This window comes from Talpa europaea (genome assembly GCF_964194135.1).
Source record: "Talpa europaea genome assembly, chromosome: 9".
NCBI classification, from domain to species: domain Eukaryota; kingdom Metazoa; phylum Chordata; class Mammalia; order Eulipotyphla; family Talpidae; genus Talpa; species Talpa europaea.
In genome coordinates this window covers 48,017,212-48,038,088 of record NC_140076.1, presented here as the reverse complement: position 1 = coordinate 48,038,088, position 20,877 = coordinate 48,017,212, and the positions used below count along the sequence as shown (strand labels likewise).

Sequence of the window (20,877 nt, the reverse complement as noted above, 5' to 3'; positions counted from 1 at the left end):
ACCCCCATCACCCCATTACAGCCATTAAATTGTTACTTACTTTATGGCCAAGTCTCAAAGAAAGGGAAGCATTAGCATAGTTCTTGTAACAGATAATCAGAATGATTGTTGACTAGTCTAATAAATTAATGTTTTCTTAATTGTTCAGCACTGTCCAAAAGAGGTTGGTAAAGAGAAAGACCATCTCTAAGTACCAGTAACATAGAATGCATGTTAGCAAAAAGGGAATTTGTTGATGATGTGCTTCATTATAAGTAATGTCTTGTGTTCATGCTGCAAAATATATTTTTCTTAGTTTTTCATTTTTCACTTAGCCTGATCTCTTTGATTCCACTGAATCTCTCGCATAATGATTAACAGACCATATTTGGTCATAGTAAAGTCAACACTGCAGGAAAGAAATTCTTTTAAATTAAAGAATGAAACATCTCAACTAAGGGGGGAGAGAGGAGGAAAGGAAAGAAAACAGAATGAGCCTGATCTCCCCAGGGCCTAAATTAGCCCCTCGTCACACATCTGGCGCTTAGGCAGCACAGCGGTTCTTCCAGGCTTCCAGAGTACCACTTAGGGCTCTGTAGCAGGAGACACTTGAGCACTGGAGAGAATGGAGCCTGTAATTAGGAAAGGTACCAAATGTCACACAAGGCTGAAATTTGACTTCTGAGACTTCTAACTAGTTTTTTTTTTAGTTTGGAAGCTGTCTTGGCAAGGGTTTAAATCTTTACCCCACCACACTGTAGTTGTGTGGAACCTCAAACTGCTGAAATATTAGGGGGAGAGAATGAAAAGAGAACACAGAAAAAGAAAGGGGAATTTATAATTGAATTTTCTACTTAATTCAGTTTGATGAGTATTTATTGTTTAGCTGCTGGACTCCAAACCCCGCTAGGTGCAGCAGAGATAAAACAGAAAATGCACAATGTGATACTTGTCTACAATGAATGTGTTCTCTTTTCTTTGCCATTTTTTTTTCTTTTCAAGTTTCTTATCAAGTCTTTCCATACAATTTTATTCCTCAATGGTACTTTCATGAGTATGGAAAAGCTAAACACAATTTAATCTTCCCTCCATGTATCCTGAGTGCCCAGCACATACCTGGCACAAAGTAGGTGTGCAGTAAATCTTTATTGAATTGAATTGCATGATGTAGGCAGTATAAGAGATTGGATTAAATCTACATTGATCTAAGGACATATTCTATTTGTTGGACTGCAAATTGATTTATGAATTAATATTTTGTGAGAAGCAGTTCATCACATAGTAGTGTCATCTTAATAAAATATTAAAAACCTTTAGACATCTAAAATGTAGGCATTTAGTTCAGCTAGCTCTATTAATATGTCTATTAATAGATATATACCCTTTTTGAGTTTTCGCCAGCAACTTAATTTTACTTTTTTCCCCAGCTTTATTGAGATATAGCTGACCTATAACTCTTATACATTTAAAGTATACAACAGGATTATTTACTATATGTAGATATTATGAAATGATTACAATGATAAGGGTAATTAACATATCTGTCAGCTTACATAAATGTTATTCGTATGTGTGTAAGTGTGTGTGTGTGTAGTAAGAACATTTAAGATCTACTCTCTTAGCAATTTTCAAGTACATAACACATTATTGTTAACTGTAGTCACAATGATGAATAATATTAGAATACTAGATTCTTAGAACTTGGTCAAAGGGTACACAACCTTTTTTCATTTCCCCAGACCCTGGCAACCTTCATTCTACTCTCTGCTCCTTTGTATTTGGCTTATTTTTAGGTTCCATATGCAGCAATTTAACTTTAAACATATCTTATCATAGTGTCCCCAGATGAGTGAGATATTAGGCACTTGATATCCACTCACAATCCTAATACTGGTTAGACTCAGTATATCTGCTCTAGGGCTCTACTTGAACCTTCAAGTTTGAATAATCATTTACTACAACCACCTACCCTTCAATTATTTCAGACCTCAGTTCCTGTCACCCATTTGGATTCTTTTTTTTTTTAAAGATTTTATTTTTATTTATTTATACAAGCACTGGGTACAGTCAGAAGTGTGGGAGGGTGAGAGAATTCACCAGAGCCAGAGTGGGGGAGCAGAGCAGGCAGAAGGACCGAAGTACACTGCTGAGGGGAGCAGTGGGCCCCAGGAGAGGTCTGAGCGCCATGTGGGACCCTCCTCCAGTGGCCGGGGAGCAGCCGGGGATCGAACCGGCACTGCAGAGGCTATGGGCAGCTTCGCAACCCAGCGCTCAACCGCTGTGCCACCGGGGAGGTTCCATTTGGATTCTTATGCTTTGTCCTCTTTTCTTTCATCAGCAACCTTCTGTACAACCTAAGATCTCAACTTGCTTTTCTTGGTGTGGGTGGTCTGACTTTGGATCCATCATCACTAATGAGACACCAGAGCAAGGGGCTCTGGGAATAGAGACTCGAATGCTGTCAATCAGGGCAGAGCTGAAGCCCTGGCTGGATTGTGAGGAAGAGTGGTTGAGCCAGTTGTGCCTGTACTGGTGAATGGAGCTCTTGAGCTGAAACAAAGCAGCTTCTGCAGAAAGTACCAGGTCAGAGATGGATCCATATAGGAATCTATTCTCCTACCCTAGAGAGCTCTTGGGAGAAGAGTAAGCCTACTATTCCTTTGACAATGAGGAAGGATTGAGTGGCAATAAAAGGAGAAAAATAAAATCTGTGCTAGATGACTTTAGTTCTTTCAACAAACTAAGAGACAAGGTTGTCTGCACAGAACATTTTCAGAGGCTGCTGTGGAGGATGCAACTAGATTCAACAGTAGGATTGCTGAGCAGTGGTTGGCTTCCCTGTGAAATTGATAGCTTTTGCTTTAAACTAAAAACCCTCAAAGAGCACAAATAGGAAGGGGACAGCCATCTGCCCCCTGCAGCTGGCATTGCTGTCCTTGCACCTTTCAGTGCTCCTGGCAGGCTGGGAGGGAGCTTCTCTGTTAACAGCTACACCCACTTGATAGGGTGCACACATCATATGAAGCAATAAAATTACCCACCATGGCCTCAAACTGGAAGATAAGACCAAGACTTTTTCAGTATATTGGCATCTGGACTTAGCTTGACTTGATTTCAGGGATTCTTAGAGGACTTTTTTTTTTTAATTATTTTATTTTATTTTTTTATAGAGGCATGCTTTTATTTATTTTATTTATTTATTTGTTTGTTTGTTTTTGTTTATACATGCACTGGGTACAGTCAGAAGCGCGGGAGGGTGAGAGAATTCACCAGAGCCAGAGCAGGGAGCAGAGCAGGCAGAAGGACCGAAGTACACTGCTGAGGGGAGCAGCGGGCGGCAGGAGAGGTCTGCACGCCATGTGGGACCCTCCTCCGGTGGCCGGGGAGCAACCGGGGGATCGAACCGGCGCCGCAGACGCTGCGGGCAGCTCGCAACCCAGCGCTCAACCGCTGAGCCACCGGGGAGGCCCTCTTAGAGGACTTTTAAAAGCCCTGATTTGTTCTGCAAATGCCCAGCTGAGTTCTGAGGCTGCCCCGCGGAGCTGAGAACTGACCCTGACAGTGTCGTCATGTTGGGGGTTCACAATATGATCTAGACAGATGTGGACTCAGAGTCTGGTTGTGTCAGCTATATTACCTTGGACAAGTTTTTTACTTTCCCTGAGGTTCAGTTTTTAGTTTGGAGATAATGATGCCCTTTTTATAATAAAATTATAATATTTTATAATAAATATTTTATAATAAGTATTGATAGGAATTGAATGACAAAATTGTATAAAGAAAACCTCTAACAGTGCATGGCATATAATAGATACTAAAGAAGTGATAATGGTACCTAGTGTTTTATTTATTTATTTATTTTTCATTTATTTATTTGTCCATACAAGAACTGGGGTAGAGGCCAGAGGTGCAGGGCGTGAGAGAATTCACCAGAGACAAAGTGGAACAGAACAGGCAGACTGACTGAAATACACTGCTGAGGGGAGCAGCAGGTGAGTCAGGAGAGGTCTGCTGTGCCATGTGCTGCAGAGGCTGCAGATAACTTAACAGGTTGCGACTTAACCCCTTGCACCACCAGGGCGGCCCAAGCATGGTGCTTTTTAAAGTTTGTAGAATTTCATATTCTACAGGATGAGGGTGAGTAGAAAAACTAGATGTATATTAGTGAGAATTTATTAACTCAACAGAAAACCTGAAATCAATGGTACTGTTACTGAAAATGGAGGAGAGAGAGACAGGAGAGTTCTGCTGCGCCATGTAGGTTGCTCCCTGGCCGGCTAGGGATTGAACTCGTGCTGCAGAGGCTGTGTATATCTTCACAGTGCTTTGCTTAACCCCTTAAGGACCTCCTAGTTTTATTTAATAAAACTTATTTTATTAAATAAACCTAGGCCCCCTAGTTTTATTTAATGCCATTTTGTTATCAAGTACTGATAGAGATTCTGAAAGATTATCTCTGAACTAGTGAAGTTAGAGTAATCAAAATCCTCTGGATTTAAGTTTCTATAAGTGGATAAATCAGTCATTATTCCACTGTAAATGTTTAACTCCAAGAATTTTTTTCCTTAAAACATTGCACAAATATTGCCAGTTTGCTCTTGAATCTCTCTAGTGTGTTGATTTTTTTCCAATAAATTTTCTAGATGCTCTCTGTACTTTGAATACCCAGTGAAATTAAATTTCCCCACAAAAAGTTGAGAAAAGAAGAGTCTTTTACTCAGGTAGCCACACCTTTCTCGTTTTCTGTATCCCTCACTTTCCGTACCAATCATGTCTGGCTTTAGCTCTATCTTCCCTCACGTTTTGCCCTTGTTTCATCCAGATAATAAAATATGTTCTTTCATCTCCATTTAGTGGGCCTACCCACAGGAATTCTGCTATTGAAAACATGGGGTTCATTTGGCTTTCCAAGACAGAATCTTGTCTCTATCCAGGCCCCACCAAGCCCATTTAGGTACTTCCCTTTCAAGTTTTGTGACTGATTATAAAGTTTTAGAAATATGGCTCTGCAGAATAGTATTAACTATCATTACTCCATTGCTAACTACAGTTAGCACTAATTTCTAAGTCATTGCTGTTTTAGTGCAATCTCTAATTTTTGTGGGAGAAAAACAAAGTAACTCTTAAGAGAACACCAACCAATCAATTTTTCAGAAAGAAGTCTCTACATACAAAATGAGAGTGTGATGGGCCAATTTTTTGCTTTTTAAGGGATCTCCAAGAGAAAACAATAAAAGGCACTGGTAGAGAATGTGCTTCTTTGAAATTTCCTCGCATGAAACAAGGGAGAAGTAAAAAAATTCAAGAAGCTGTTTTGATGCTCAGAAAACAATACTTATGGGATATACAAAATTGAAAAAGTACTAATAACAGAGACAGTTTATTTCCTCCTCAACTGATGAAGAAGGGAAAAAATGGGAGGCAGATTTAAATTTAATGATAGTTGGAATCTGGAAAGAGAGATTGAACTGGCATTCTCCTTTGAGTCCGTTTAGGCTGTTTGACAGACCTGGCCTTCCTAGCTGGCAGAGGTTAGGATGCAGAAAGCCCTGTCTGTATGGAGGAGATGTGGACCATCTATAGCAGCCTGAAAAGCATAGCAAAATGAAAACAAAAACTAAAACTACTTTCTGCCATTGAAAATGCAAACTGTCATTGTCACTTTCTCCTCAGATGGTGCTTAATTCTACTCCCTCTACTATAATTTCCTTTCCGAATCTAGATGTATTTTCTATGCTTTTGAAAGCTGTTACAGCATTTGTTATTCAAATTAAAACATGTGCTGTGAGTGATCTAGGGAATTTGGTAAGCATTTCATTTTGAAATTTCTAACGGACCTCCCCAACCCTCTTACACTAAATGACATAGAACAGTTTACGCAGATCTTGTCCTCTGGAGTTTTTTTCCCCCTCAGAATAAGGAAAGAGTCTTTCTTATGCCTACTAGGCATTCAACAGCAATCAACTAAAAGAAAAGGTATTCATCTAATCACAGGATTTCAGAGGTGGGTGCAACGTCAAACATCCTCTGGCTTAGTGGCACACAATTACATCAACCTCCTGAAGCTTATTTCTGATATGTGAGATGTAAATAACCCTTTGTACCTTGAATCTTCATCACACATTATTTTGCAGCATTATCTCTTCTGACATCCTTTGTATTTTGAAGTTCATGGCCCAGGTTCTTATAGGTCAAAACCTTTCTCTTAAAAACAAAAAAAGAAAGAAAAATATGGCTTTAAAAAAAAGGAAAGAAAATATTCAGAATATTATTTAAACACCCAAAAGCTGAGAATGCCTGCTGTACATTAGGTTTTTTCAAACTTGCCACAGCTGACACTTTAGTCTAAATAATGCTTTTTTGTTGTTGGGGGGTTGCCATGTGTACAGTAAAGTATTCAGCAGCACCCCTGACAGTTTTGACAACCAAGGGGGACACGCAAAGGAGGCAGACAAAACTACTCCTCATTGAGAATCAAATATATATGGTTTGAGTAAGGACAAATAATAAGCAAAATGTCTGATGATTTAAAGGCCAGTTCTTCTCTCAACATACACACAACTTCTTCAACACTGAGTGTTATTGTGTTGTAAAACATCTTTGCCAATTAAGTGATGATTGTCCCGATAGTAGTCCATCAGAATGTTCCTCAAGATCTATATGACATTATTTTCTAAAAGAGTGTATATTCATCAATCAAAAAAGGTAACTCATGCCAGTTGCAGCAACATGGATGGAGCTAGAGGGGATTATGCTCAGTGAAATAAGTCAGAAGGAAAAAGAAAAATATAGGATGGTCTCACTTATAGGAGGAATATAGGTGAACCAAATTAAGGATCAGGAAGAAAAAAAAGACAAAACTAGGAGGCAACTATAAATCAGAGACATTCATCAGGGGAGGGCGAGGGATTAAAACAGGGGCAGGAAGAGCACAAGAGACTGTGGTGATGGTTCACAGGTGACTTGGAGATGGGAATTTTATGGGGACTACACCTGTGAGGAGAAAGCATACTGTACATAAATGAATAATGATGTAAAATATAAAGAGAGAAATTTTAAAAATATGAAAAAAAGGTGTAAAGAAACATCCCAGGCTGTTCCTGAAGTTATAGACCGGGGATGTTTTTACAGAAAATAAGTGAGTTTGGCTTCAGTTCTGTGGTCCTCATGAGAGCTCGTGAACTTCAGCAGCATCTGCATAATCCAGAGATAAGTCAGTTCTTTGGGTATCTCTTCCTTCTTTGTGGCTTATGTTCATCACCCCAAAGCTTAGGAGTGGTCAGTTGAGAAGACACCCAGGACACAGTAGTGACTTGACAAAGATTTGTTGAATAATGTCATGAATAGTGTTTCACATTTTGCATTTTGGATCAGACAATCAGGTACTTTAGTCTGTTCTAGAACTAAACATATCTTGTTCAAATCAGTTACAAGATAGAATATCTCCTAAAAAGTCTCAAAATCACTTGTATTCCTTTTTTTTAAAGATTTATTTATTTATGCAAGAACTGGGGTACAGACCAGAGGTGTGGGGGGGGGGGTGAGAGGATTCACCAGAGATAGAGCGGGGAACAGAACAGGCTGATCTACTGAAATACACTGCTGAGGGAAGCAGCAAGCCAGACAGGAGAGGTCTGCTGTGCCATGTGTGTAGCTCCCTAGATGGCCGGCCAGGGATCAAAGTCGTGCTGCAGTGGCTAGTAATAGCTTGATAGCGTTGTCTTTAACCCCTGCGCCACCAGGGAGGCCCCATTTGTATTCCTTATTCCACCACTTCCAAGTCAAAAAATAATGAAAGTGTGTGTGCGTGTGTGTGTGTGTGTGTGTGCGCGCGCGCGCGAGAGAGAGAGAGAGAGAGAGAGAGAGAGAGAGAGAGAGAGAGAGAGAGAGAGAGAGAGAGAGAGAGAGAGAGAGTCGGCTGAGTAGAGACACGATCAGACATCTCTAATAGCACGTACTCCCTCAGCCCTGGATGCAGCGAGAAGAAAAAGGACCACAATTCATGCCAGCCTCTATTCGGGTATGCTAAATATACCATCTCTTTTGTCCACACATCAACCCCATTGTGTGGCTGCTAAAAGCAGTCTGGAATAAACTGCTCATTGACAGCTGCTAAAGGGAAAAAGGAACTCCAATTAAATTTGAGCTGAATTTAAGCTATCTGACCCCAGTTCACAAACTCCCCTGACATACTCGGCCCCACGTGCCCCTAGATATCAGGTGCTTGTTGAGTGGAGACAGTGTGTGCCACCATTCTGCCTGCCACGGCACCTCCCATATGGCTGATGGCCCTGGCCAGCTTCTTCAATTGTGAGAGCTGGGTCTCCTCATCCCCACCGTGGTGGGCATCTCTGCAGGTGATATCAGGCCCAACCAGAGCTCACCTACAGAGAGAGGCTTTAATGGTTTCAGCACTTCCTTCCGGATTCAGATGCTTTACTCTTCCCTCAGGCTTGGGGCCTGGCGTCCTGGTGGCTGCCCCTGGGCTCGGGAACACAACCAAAAAATACTGGAGTGGGGACTTCCTCCTCAAAGGGAAAAGTTGAAACGGTGGAAGACAGAAAACTTAAAGGAATCGACACACAAATACCTCTTCCTGCCTCCCCACTCTCCTGTTCTGGGGTATAGTGGATCCACTTAGCTTTTCTGGAAACAGTTATACCAGCTGTGCCTCCTTGGGAAGCTGGGGACCAGCTCAATAACATACCACCTCTCATTTACTTTCCTTCCCTCTTTGCCTCACTTTCCTTTTTCACTCACACTTCCTGCCCTGGGGTTGCACAAACACATGCATACACAACCACATGCATACACCACCTGCAAAAAAGTGTCAGCCTCTAACTTTTGACTTAGGCTGTCTTCGAGGGATCTCTGGCTAAACCATAAGCTTTTGCTCTGTTATTTGTAAAATGACTATGCTGTCATTCATCCCTCAAAAGTCCAAGGAAAGGGCCTCCCCGGTGGCGCAGCGGTTGAGCGCTGGGTTGCGAAGCTCCCCGCGACCTCCACGGCGCTGGTTCAATCCCCGGCTGCTCCCCGGCCACCAGAGGAGGGTCCCACATGGCGCGCAGACCTCTCCTGCTGCCCGCTGCTCCCCTCAGCAGTGTACTTCGGTCCTTCTGCCTGCTCTGCTCCCCGCTCTGGCTCTGGTGAATTCTCTCACCCTCCCGCGCTCCTGACTGTACCCAGTGCATGCATAAACAAACAAACAAATAAATAAATAAATAAAATACGTGCCTCTTTAAAAAAAAAAAAAAAAGTCCAAGGAAAAAGAAAAATAAACTCTTTTTTAGGTGATGTTGCCACTTATTTTTGATAGCTAAACAGATATTTTTAAAGAAAAAAAGCCAGTCATAGTTTGCAAGTATGGAGGTATTACATTAGGATGATACTAATTCCACTTTTGTGGCCACCTTGCACCTGCTCTAACCACTACCTGCTTTTCTTGCTTGGCTTGTAAGCAAAGTTCTCTGCTAACACTTTTTTAGCAAAAGATCATATTTGTCTTACTGTGCTAATTATATGTAGACTGGTTGAATGGAAAGTGTCAGGCATCCTACGTTCAAGTCCTAGTTCCCCTGTTAATTAGCTGTTTGGCTTGAGAAAGTCATAATCTCTCTGAGAAACTATTTCTTCACCTGTATAGTAGAAAGAAGGCTATCTGCCTCACCTTCCCATGGGCCTATGTGACATAGTGACAGCACCTGGAAGCACCACACAGAAGTGCTTTAACTGTGTCGGCAGAGGTCAGGAAACAGCTTGTTCAGTTAGGCTTTTAAACTTCCCTCACCAAAAATAATGAAACACATCCCTGAAAAAATATAAAAGAATAAGTCATTTAATTCTTCTTAAATATTTTTAAGATAATAAAAGAGGTGATTTTATTTCCCACGTGAAACAAACAAACAAAAAAAAAAACAGGAAAAAAAAAAGATGTTTTAAAAAATAATTTTCAAGACACCAGACATCAAGCAATAAAGTGATTCCCTGAGAGAGAGGAATAAAATATGGGCCCTACATGGCCTAGCCATCTACTGGGAGTTTCCAGCCTCCAATGCAGTGCAAAGGAAGCCTTGTGGAGACTGGTGGACTCCAGGACTTGCGAAACGAGAACTGATAGCCCAGGAGAATAAAATGGCTGGAGTTCAGAGGACGGTGTATCACAGATGTGAGAGAGCCTGGAGAGAAAACTCTGGAGATCTGCAGAGGGTTCCCTCCAGGATTCAACAGGGTATGAATCAGTACTTGCACATGAGAAAACAACCTGAAACAGACCCACAGAATTATCAGGAGCGATAGTTGGTACTCACACCAGACTTGGACTAGTGCCTGTTTCTACCAGCCAGACTGAAAAAAATCTCTTAATTCACAAGACACTGGGCAGAATGTTTAGAAGTGTCTTGCCTCAACAGTGGGAAATAATTGGTGCTAAACTAAACACTACTCTGGGTCAGACTAACAAATCTTAAAAACAAGTCCTGAAAGGACTGAATTATTTCTAAACTGCTTTCCAGGTCACAGCTCAAGAATATTTATAGGGATATGAAAATATCTAGCGTCCACCATGGTCAAATTGGCAATGCTTGACATAATAAAAAAATTATCAGGCATGCAGAAAAACAAGAAAATATGTCTCTTAATGATGAGGAAAAAATAAATCAAAACCTTACTCAGAATGATACAGATGTTAGAATTAGCAGAGAAGGAAATTAAAAGTTGTTATAATTGTATTTGAGGTGTTCAGCACCTTAGAGAGACAGATTTTATTTGAAAAGACACAAATCAAACACCTGGAGAAGAAAACTACAATGTTTGGGTGAAAGATACTCAGGATTAATAGCATATCCATACAAGTGAGTGCTGTTCAGCAGTGAAAAGGAATGAATATGGATATAGCATTGATGAATTTCAAAATATGCTGACAATGGACTATGGTGGAACTGGGTGCCTTGGTGGTGGATGTGGTGTGGTAACATATGCCTGAAGGGTGTGATCCTACACTCCTAAATCATGTATAGTGCTATAAACCAATATTACTGCAATTAAAAATAATTTTAAAATTAAATAATTGTGCTGAGTGAAAGAATTAAGACAGAAAAGATTGTTTGTATGATTCCTTTTTTTTCCCCAAGATATCATGGTGTATGTTTCCTTTTATTTACTTATTTTCTTAAAGATTTATTTATTTATTTATACAAGCACTGGGCACAGTCAGAAGCGCGGGAGGGTGAGAGAATTTACCAGAGCCAGAGCAGGGAGCAGAACAGACAGGCTGATGAAGTACACTGCTGAGGGGAGCAGTGGGCGGCAGGAGAGGTCTGCGCACCATGTGGGACCCTCGCCCGGTGGCCGGGGAGCAGCCAGGGATCGAACCGGTGCTGCAGAGGCTGCGGGCAGCTTTGCAACCCAGCGTTCAACCACTGCGCCACCAGGGAGGCCCCTGATACCTTTTATATGAAATTTTATAAAATGCAAAATAATCTAGGGCCTCCCCAGTGGTGCAAGGAGTTAAGATGCAACCTATGAAGCTATTCACGGCCACTGCAGCACGAGTTCAATCCCTGGCCAGGGAGCAACATGGTGTGCAGACCTCTCCTGCCACACCCTCTGCTCACACCCTCAGCAGTGTGTTTCATCAGTCTGCCTGTTCTGTTCCCTGCTCTGGCTTTGGTGAATTCTCTCACCCTCCCGTGCTTCTGACTGTACCTGGTGCTTGTACAAATAAATAAATAAATCTTAAAAAAAAAAAAGTATGGAAATCCTCAAAAAATTGAATCTAGAACTTCTAAATGATTCAGCTATTCAACTTTTGAGTATTTATCTAAATACAAAAACACTAATACAGAAACACTAAGCCCTGTGTTCCTGTTAGCATCATTTGCAGTAACCAAGGTACAAAAACAACCTACATGTCCATACCAGATAAATGGATAAAAAAGATGTAGTGTATGTGTGTGTGTGTGTGTGTATATGTATGTGTGTACACATGCAGACATACTGACTACATATACTCAATGAAATACTACTCAGCCATTAAAATAATGAAATCTTAAATCTGCAATTTTGTTATATCTAAATCTATGGTGTCGATAAATCACATCTAAATATAGTATCTAGTATGGTGTATAGCACAATGAACTAAAATTTGATTTAAGAACTCCACCTTTTTTTTCTTAACAATAAATTAGAAAATCTCTCCCCTTATTAAGAACTACATAGTTTCATCGTTTTCTTTTGTTTTTTAAAGAAACCCAAGAGCCAGAAAGACACAAGATGAAATTCAGTTATCACTTTTTCCTAAGTTTGCTTTATATAAGTTAAGAAAATTCTACCCATTTTTCTCAGCTATAAGTGATTATACATTTACTTTCTTACACTCTACTGTTTGATATGAAATCTGAGCTTTAAAACTCCCTAAGTGTTTGAATAGAGACACAGTTGTGTGATGCATGTTCACTCTATTTTGGAATGAACTAATTTATGTAATTTCATGTTCCCAACTTGTCTGTCCTAATTTCCCCCAGTTTGATGCTGACCGAGATGAAGATGAGGTATTCTCTGACATCAGCATGGCAGTTGACAGCAAGTTATTTCCAAACAAAGAGGCTGCAGCAGGTAAGTCATGGTGTCTTTTGGGCATGGTACACCCTGACCCCCGTCAAGTGTCTGGGGCTTTGTAAATAGTTGGAACTCAACAATCTGCTGTGTCCTACGGGACTCCCTAACTAATACGAATCAGCCATAATGAGATATCACTTCACCCCAATGATGAACTATATTGAGAAAACTGGAAACAACAAATGTTGATGAAGATGTGGAGAAAAAGGAACTCACATGAACTATTGGTGAAATGTAATTTGGTACAGCCTCAATGGAAAATGTTATGGTGGCTCTTCAAAAAAATGGAAATAACAGATGATCCAGCAATGCCACTGCTAGTTATTTAGCCAAAGATCTATGAAAACATTAATAGAAAAGATTTGTGTACTTTTTTTTAAAAAGATTTATTTATCGACACATACAACAACTGGGGTATAGGCCAGAGGTGTGAGGGGTGAGAGGATTCACCAGAGACAGAGTGGGGAGCAGAACAGGCGGATTGACTGATATACACTACTGAGGGGAACAGGAGGCGAGACAGAAGAGGTCTGCTGGGCCATGTGGGTAACTCCCTGGCCGGGGATCAAACTCATGCTGCAGTGGCTGCGGATAGCTTCATAGGTTGTGTCTTAACCCCTTGTGCCACCAGGGAGGCCCAAGATTTATGTACTTCTATATTCATAGCTGCATTATCCTCAATAGCCATGTCATGGAAACAACCTAAATGCCCAACAACAGATGGCCAGATAAAAGAATTATAGAAAACATACTCAACGGAATACTACTCAGCTATTTAAAAAGGTGAAATAGTCCCTTTGGGGACAAAATAGTTGGATCTGGAGGTGATTATTCTAAGTGAAATAAATCAGCAAGTAGAAGACAGCTACTGGGTGGTTTTGCTCATTTGCAGAATATAAATAACAACCAAAAAAAAAAAAAAAGAACTGGCATGCACAGCAAAAGCAATTCTTACACTTTGTGAGACCAGAAGGACAGAGGGGAGTGAGGAATTGAGGAGGGAAGGTGATGGGGTAATGGTGACAGAGCCCTAGGAAGGGTAAGTGGAAGCATGTGCACACATATGGAAGTGTCGTTTTACTCCCAAAATTATAGAATTATATAAACAATTGGATAATCAATTGGAAAATCAATGCAATTTTGGGGTGGGGGGAGGCAAGGCAGTAGTCTTTCTGAGCAGACCCAGAACACAGATAATTGATGTTATCTCACCTGCCTCACTTTGCAGTGATAGTTACAAAAGATGGTCTATTACAGAAAGATGAAATATTTGAGAATCATGTAAGATCATATAACCAAAAATGCTGCTCTGAAAAATGCCATGACACCTGTGCTTTGGAACTTATTTTATTTAGAATTTTTATTTAGACCTCTCATAACAGAACTCTAACTGTTCAGTATCCTCAGTTTGCCTATACAGCAGAATGGAGGGGCTGAATAAGCTATACCCCTTCCCTAGAACCCCCCACACTCTGGCTGTCATATTTGTCCAGGGCAACTGTCCCAAAGTAATGCATCTGTGCTGGTCAGTACATGACATAGATACTAGCTGCTCCTTCTCTCCAAGTCCCCTTGGTAGGGCCTGGCCCATAACAGAAATTTCCAGGAGCTGACTCTTCTCAGTCACCTAGTTTACAGCGAAAGGAGCCTGTGCTCACAAGCTCACCTCCTGCTGGCTCCCTCCCAAGACCCCTGAAAACTGGGGTCAGCTCCAGCCTTAAAGTCAGTTTATTCTAGGGCCTCCCCTAATGGCTCAGCAGTTGAGCGCTGGGCTGCGAAGCTGCCCACAGCCTCTGCAGCGCCGGTTCGATCCCCGGGTGGCCGGTGAGGGTCCCACATAGCGCGCAGACCTCTCCTGCCACCCACTGCTCCCCTCAGCAGTGTACTTCGTCAGTCTGCCTGTTCTGTTCCCCGCTCTGGCTCTGGTGAATTCCCTCACCTTCCCGCACTTCTGACTGTACCCAGTGCTTGTATAAATAAATATATAAATAAATCTTAAAAAAAAAAAAAAGTCAGTTTATTCTAAAAACAAATGAAGGATCTAAATAAAATAAAAATAAATAAGGTTCTGTTCTGTGAAACATCAGCCCCAGATTTTCCCTCCACTCTTCCCTTCACCCAGAGCCCTTTTCTTTGCAGCTGCCCTACAGTTACCACATTACCTCCATGTAAATGACTTTCAACCCCTTTTGAAATTTTTTGGGTTTTTTTTTTCCCAAGGTACTTTTAATTTTTATTCTTTTAAAATCAGGCTTCTATGACAATAATCAAAAACAAGCTTTAACTGCACAGATATTTTTTCCACTATTATAACCTTCAAGGGCACAAAAGTCAGTAGCATAAAGTAACATAAAGGTAATGACTATGAGCATTTTTGATGTGACACAGTGTACATCACAGCATTAAACTTCTATCCTTGTATTTTCTTAAGATTTTCCTCAAACACTGAAGAATCACTGTTCCTCAGGAAAATACCTTTTTGAAATTTTTTAATAAAAATATGTATTTGTAATGCACACCATGATAAATTGATAGGAATATAAATAGGGAATTGATTGCTACAGCCAAGTTCATACCATATCTTCTTTTTACATCATTATCATTTTCTCATTTTCTCATGAATGAGCACCTGAAAAAAATTCTCTTAGAAAATACCCAGTATTCAGTACAGTCGTGTTACTGCTTACGGTCATCTGCTGTACGCTAGACCTCGAGACTCACTCATCCTCCATAACTCTGTATCCTTTGATCAACATGCACCCCACCTTCTGGGGGCACCTCCAGGGGAACTGGTGCCTCCCCCACCCCACTGTTAGCACCATTCCATCCTCCGCCTCTATGTATTTGACTTTCTCAGATTCCACATATCAGGAAGATCATGCACTTTTGTTCTTTTAAGAGACAAATGAAAATGTTCCTGCCCTTCTGGCCCACACTCCTCAGGGACACCTTGGGAGTCCAGTCCTTGTTCTCTGTCCTCACTGCACTCGTGGAGGCTTTGTCATTCCTCACCAGCCTTTTACGTCAGCCCTGGCCTCTCCTGTCTGCTGTGAATCCTCTCGCTGCCATGGAGATCCTCACAGAGTGCGGCTCTGATCACCCTGCCTCCCTGACAAAAAAAAAAAAAAAAAAAGAGACAAAACCTTCAATGACTTTCCTGCCTTAAACACCAGTGTCCTTAACGTGGCAGACAACCCTGTTTCTGTGTCCTTAGCATCACTGTCCTGTTCCCACCACTCCACAATACCAGCTTCCCCCAGCTCCTTGAACCTCAAATAGCATCCTAGTCTGGCCCTCTGCACTAGTTACTTGGAACCCCATGGCCACATCTGCACCCCTCTGCTCTCCCAACACCAAACCCCATCACTCCCCTGGCCATATCCTACTTTAAATGTGATTTTGTCAAGGCACCTTTGTCAACAAGATCAGGTCGTTGAATGGTATTGAATGGTACCCTGTGCTTCTCTTTTAGGGCACTTATCACAATAGTGATTGTATTAATGACAAGTATTAATTAAATGTATATAAATATATTATGTTCAAAATCGAATGCCCTTATTGGGTATAAGACTTCATAAAAGGAGAGTTTGCAATTGAGAGATGTTGATATCAAGTGTGAATGTCATAGCAGATGGCGCATCGGCCTTTCTCTTCCAGCTGGCTGCTCCCAGGGCCACTCGGCTGGGTGAGTTGCCTCTTAGCCACACCAAATTTTCTTTGGCTATGTGAGCAGAGCGTGAATTTCTTGCCTCCATGCCGTGCAATGCCACTACCCTGTGTCCCTTCTGCAGTGATTCCTCCCCCCTGGAGTCCTCCATTAATACTTGTCGCAGAGTCATCTGGCTACATCACTCAGTTTCTCTGGCACTCGCTTTTCTCATCTATAAAGTGAGGAGAATCATAGAAACTATCTCATAGGATTGCTGTAAAGAGAAAATTATATAGAGAGATAGATAGATACATGTATAAAATATGTGGCTGTCACATTGAAAAGACTATATCGTGTTTGCTGAGGCCTTGAGGGATCACAGGGAAAGCCCACATCTTATGCAACACAACTTTCCCCCATTTTCTCAGAGGTCTTACTGTCCTCTCTTCTCCATCTCTCTCTCCCTTCCTCCCCCTAAACCTTTGTCCACAGGTGGAAGATCCCCCACTTTCCTTCTCACTTAAAACAGTCCACCAACACCTACATTCTATGAAGAGCTTACCTTCTAGTTCCAAATAGCATCAGGATATTTTTCCAGAGAAATACATTGCTTTTCTTCAAAGGACTCTATTCAGGCTGGTACTAACACTGTCCACATGTGCTAGAAGTAGAGTTGAGTTCTTCAGAGTTGATGCCCAAGACACTTAGGAGGATTTAATGTTTGTAGAGTGAATGAATAAGATGAAAAGCTACAAAAGTGGAACGAAGATGTCCTTTTATTCAGTTTTTAGTTGTTCAGCATTTATATATCAAATGCATATCATATCTAAGTTTTATTCTTACATTCAGAAATGAAATATAAGCCCACCTAAAACTGCTTACAGTTTAATGGAAGAGCCAGGACAAGGGAGACTTTCCTCAGAGGGGCAGATGAAGGGCCAGGAGACAGAGTGAAGAACCACTAGAAGGGGAAAAATCTTTAACCATGTACTGGATGCACTATCGTAGCCTTGCGATACCTCTAAAGCCAATGTATATCATATTCCCAATTCAGTTTAAGGAAACGACCTGAAAATATCACTTCCAAAAACCATTCTGCATCTAAATGTGGTGAGTCCGAGTACTCCCTGTAGGGTGCTATTTCAGCTTATACCTTTCTGTTATCTACAGAAGTTATTTTTAAATCTGAAAAAAAATCAAGAAATTCAAAACAGAGGGAAGGAATGTCATACTATCACTTTTTCAAAGTGTCCTAATTTTGCTTTCTTTTTGGAGTGAGATCACCATAGTTGTTTTATGTTACATTGTCCAATGAAAGAAAGAAAGCCAAAATATGTACATACATCTATATTTACCTCCCTATTTTGTATGTCAAACTTTAGACTATTATTAAAGGTCCCATTTTCAGCTAGCCAAGCAGCCAATGCTAAAATAAAATGAAAGCTGTTCAATCATAATCTGAGCTGATAATGACATCCTTTGTCTATTGCCTTCAATAATATATTAGTACTGTTGCCAAGAGCAAAGATATGTCAAGAAATTCCATCCTTTAATGATACAATAAAATTTCTGTCAAAAGCATTTCATTAGGAAAGCCAGTTTCTTCTTAGGAGCAGGAGTTTTTTTCTTTATTTTTTTTTTAACAGGGTTCTCTTCATTTTACTATTGTTGAAGATGGTTTTCTAATACTCTTGTTGTGGTTTCAGATGTTAATATGTAATGTCTACTAACTGGGTTGTTTGTTTGTTTGTTTTTTAATTTTTTTTTCTTTTATAGAGGCATGTTTTATTTATTTATTTATTTATTTGTTTGTTCGTTTGTTTTGTTTATATATGCACTGGGTACAGTCAGAAGCGCAGGAGGGTGAGAGAATTCACCAGAGCCAGAGCGGGGAGCAGAGCAGGCAGAAGGACCGAAGTACACTGCTGAGGGGAGCAGCGGGCGGCAGGAGAGGTCTGCGCGCCATGTGGGACCCTCCTCCAGTGGCCGGGGAGCAGCCGGGGATCGAACCGGCGCTGCAGAGGCTGCGGGCAGCCTCACAGCCCAGCGCTCAACCGCTGCGCCACCGGGGAGGCCCCTAACTGGGTTGTTTAAGAGCCCTTCACATTATACATTTTCAAAACAACTGAAAGAACAGTTGCTAATGAAATAAAAAAAGTAGGACACAGGAACGAAAACAGCGATAAGTTGAATAAGCTTTTGTGTTCAGATCACGTTGTTCATTCCACATGAATCATTCTAACTGCAGTGGCAGTAAAGCTATCATTTGAATCCATGTACCTATCACCACTTCCACTAGTTGGTGGTGACTAATACCTATATTGTGGAAGTAATGAAAGCTAAATAAAATAGGCATCGCTTTTAATGCTACCAATAGCAGCCAGCAGATTGTCACAAAACACAGACACTCCTGGATTCCACTTCTGACTCTTCCATTTCCAAAGCCACAGGGTATCCCACCTCCTCATCCACTGTTCACTGTTCCATATTTTCTCAGGATGAAAAAGTGGCACACTCATCCATGTCCTCACCTGTAGAGAGCCATAATGAAAGATCATTATTATAAAGCCATTTGGAATGTTCTTAGAACTTGAAGTCGACAGGGTGTGTTTAGAAATGGGAGCTCTGACTTTATCTTTAATTTCAGTCACTTTCTGCATGACCTTGGTCAAGTTATTTCACTTCACCACAAATCATTTTCCTCTTTTCTAAAATGAGGGGATAGTATTCTGTGAAATACTGCTCTAAAATACCCTTGAACTTATAATGGAAAATATACATTTTATTTTTGACACCCTTCCTTCCTCACAACACATGAGCACAAACCAACTGATCTTGAAACTGGCTGTCAAGACAGCCAAGTATTCAGGCCTTAAGATATACCTTATAAATTTTGTATTTGAAAAAATACCAAAGAACACAAAGATTAAAAATGTATATATAGGGCCTCCCCGGTGGCGCAGCAGTTGAGCACTGGGTTGCAAAGCTACCCGCGGCCTCCGTGGTGCCGTTCAATCCCCGGCTGCTCCCCGGCCACTGGAGGAGGGTCCCACATGGCGCGCAGACCTCCCCTGCCGCCCGCTGCTCCCCTCAGCAGTGTACTTCGGTCCTTCTGCCTGCTCTGCTCCCCGCTCTGGCTCTAGTGAATTCTCTCACCCTCCCGCGCTTCTGACTGTACCCAGTGCATGTATAGACAAAACAAGCAAACAAACAAACAAATAAATAAAACATGCCTCTATAAAAAATGTTTTTTTTAAAAAATGTATATATAACCCCACTACTTTAAAAAAAAAGCTATACGTAAAATTTGCATTTCGTTATGATCCCTCTAGTCTCAATCTGTTAATAGCATGTGGTGCCTAGTCTTGCCAGCTCCATTTTAGTGGAAGGTGGTCACCTTCTTATTTTTTTTTTAACTTTTTCTCTGTGTTTTTTTTTTTTTTTGTAATTTTTTTAAACAATATTTACTTCCCCCCACTCCCTCAGGTTGAGTCCCCATAGAATTTCCTTCCCCAAGGCACCCGTGCACCATCACCACAGTCCCCTGTGCTCTTCCCTCCCTCCCTCTGATCCCTCTCCCTCCTCCTCCCCTGCAGGATGTCTCTGATTTATAATTGTCTATTTTTGCTTTGTTGTGATTGGTATTATTTTTTTTACATTGATGTCTTATTTGGTTCCCCTATATTCCTGCTATAAGTGAAACCATCCCATAGTTTTCTTTTTCCTTCCGGCTTATTTCACTGAGCATATTTCCTTCTAGCTCCATCCATGTTGCTGTGAATGGCATGAGTTTTCTTTTTTGATTTCTGAATAATATTCCATTGTGTATATGTACCACATCTTCTTGATCCAGTCATCTATTTTTGGGCATTTGGATTGTTTCCAGGTTTTACCTAATGTAAATAGTACCACATCTTCTTGATCCAGTCATCTATTTTTGGGCATTTGGATTGTTTACAGGTTTTACCTATTGTAAATAGTGCTGCGATAAACATAGATGTACAGGTGTTCTTTTGAATCAATGTTTTTGGGTCATCTTCTTAACAATGGAACTGGCAAGGGCTGTTCTTGGAGAGTTAACTGGCTTTACTTCCTCTTGTGCTGTACACAGTTATGCAACTGTACATGGCAACTATATAGTCACTTTTCCAAGATTGTTTGATGTGTCAAGCATCTCCATTTTGAAAGATTTTATCATCTTTTAAAAGAGCTGTAAAGATACAAATACAATAAGCAAGTGTGTTACTGCTTAGTATTTAGTCAATTTAGTAAACATCCAGGACGCTGATGAGAAAGGAAGAGGTAAGAAAAGACTATGTGAGGATACATGTCGACTCTTTTTTGGAAGAAAATATGAAAGGAGCATCACTGAAAGAGGTTCATATCTGAGAAGCATATACGATGTTTTACGTTTTCTTTTTAATCAATCTTCATTAAACATTAGGCATTGCATATTCTAACCAAGAGTATCAGGCAAGGCCAAGTTTACAATGAAACATGGTGTGGTTTGTTTCTTCACGGGGTACAGAATAGCATTTTATGGGCATCATGATTTCTGTGTTTCTGGCTAGTTAGGGGACATGTACTTCTGAGCAAGACCCAGTCATTAAGTGAGGGTGGTAACTCAGTTG

General features: G+C 40.9%; 1 protein-coding gene across 5 annotated transcripts in view; it reads left to right on the top strand.

The window, feature by feature from the left end:
* Positions 1-20,877, top strand: part of AK5 (adenylate kinase 5) — a gene marked incomplete at both ends in the record, with an annotated part of 234,571 nt that overhangs the window by 112,915 nt on the left and 100,779 nt on the right. For 4 of the 5 annotated variants that reach the window (XM_084243987.1, XM_084243988.1, XM_084243985.1 and 1 more), the window contains one exon: positions 12,504-12,594. In XM_084243987.1, coding sequence (XP_084100113.1) covers positions 12,504-12,594 — 91 coding nt within the window. The remainder of the gene's footprint in view (positions 1-12,503; positions 12,595-20,877) is intronic. The other variant, XM_084243989.1, reaches the window with a different exon arrangement.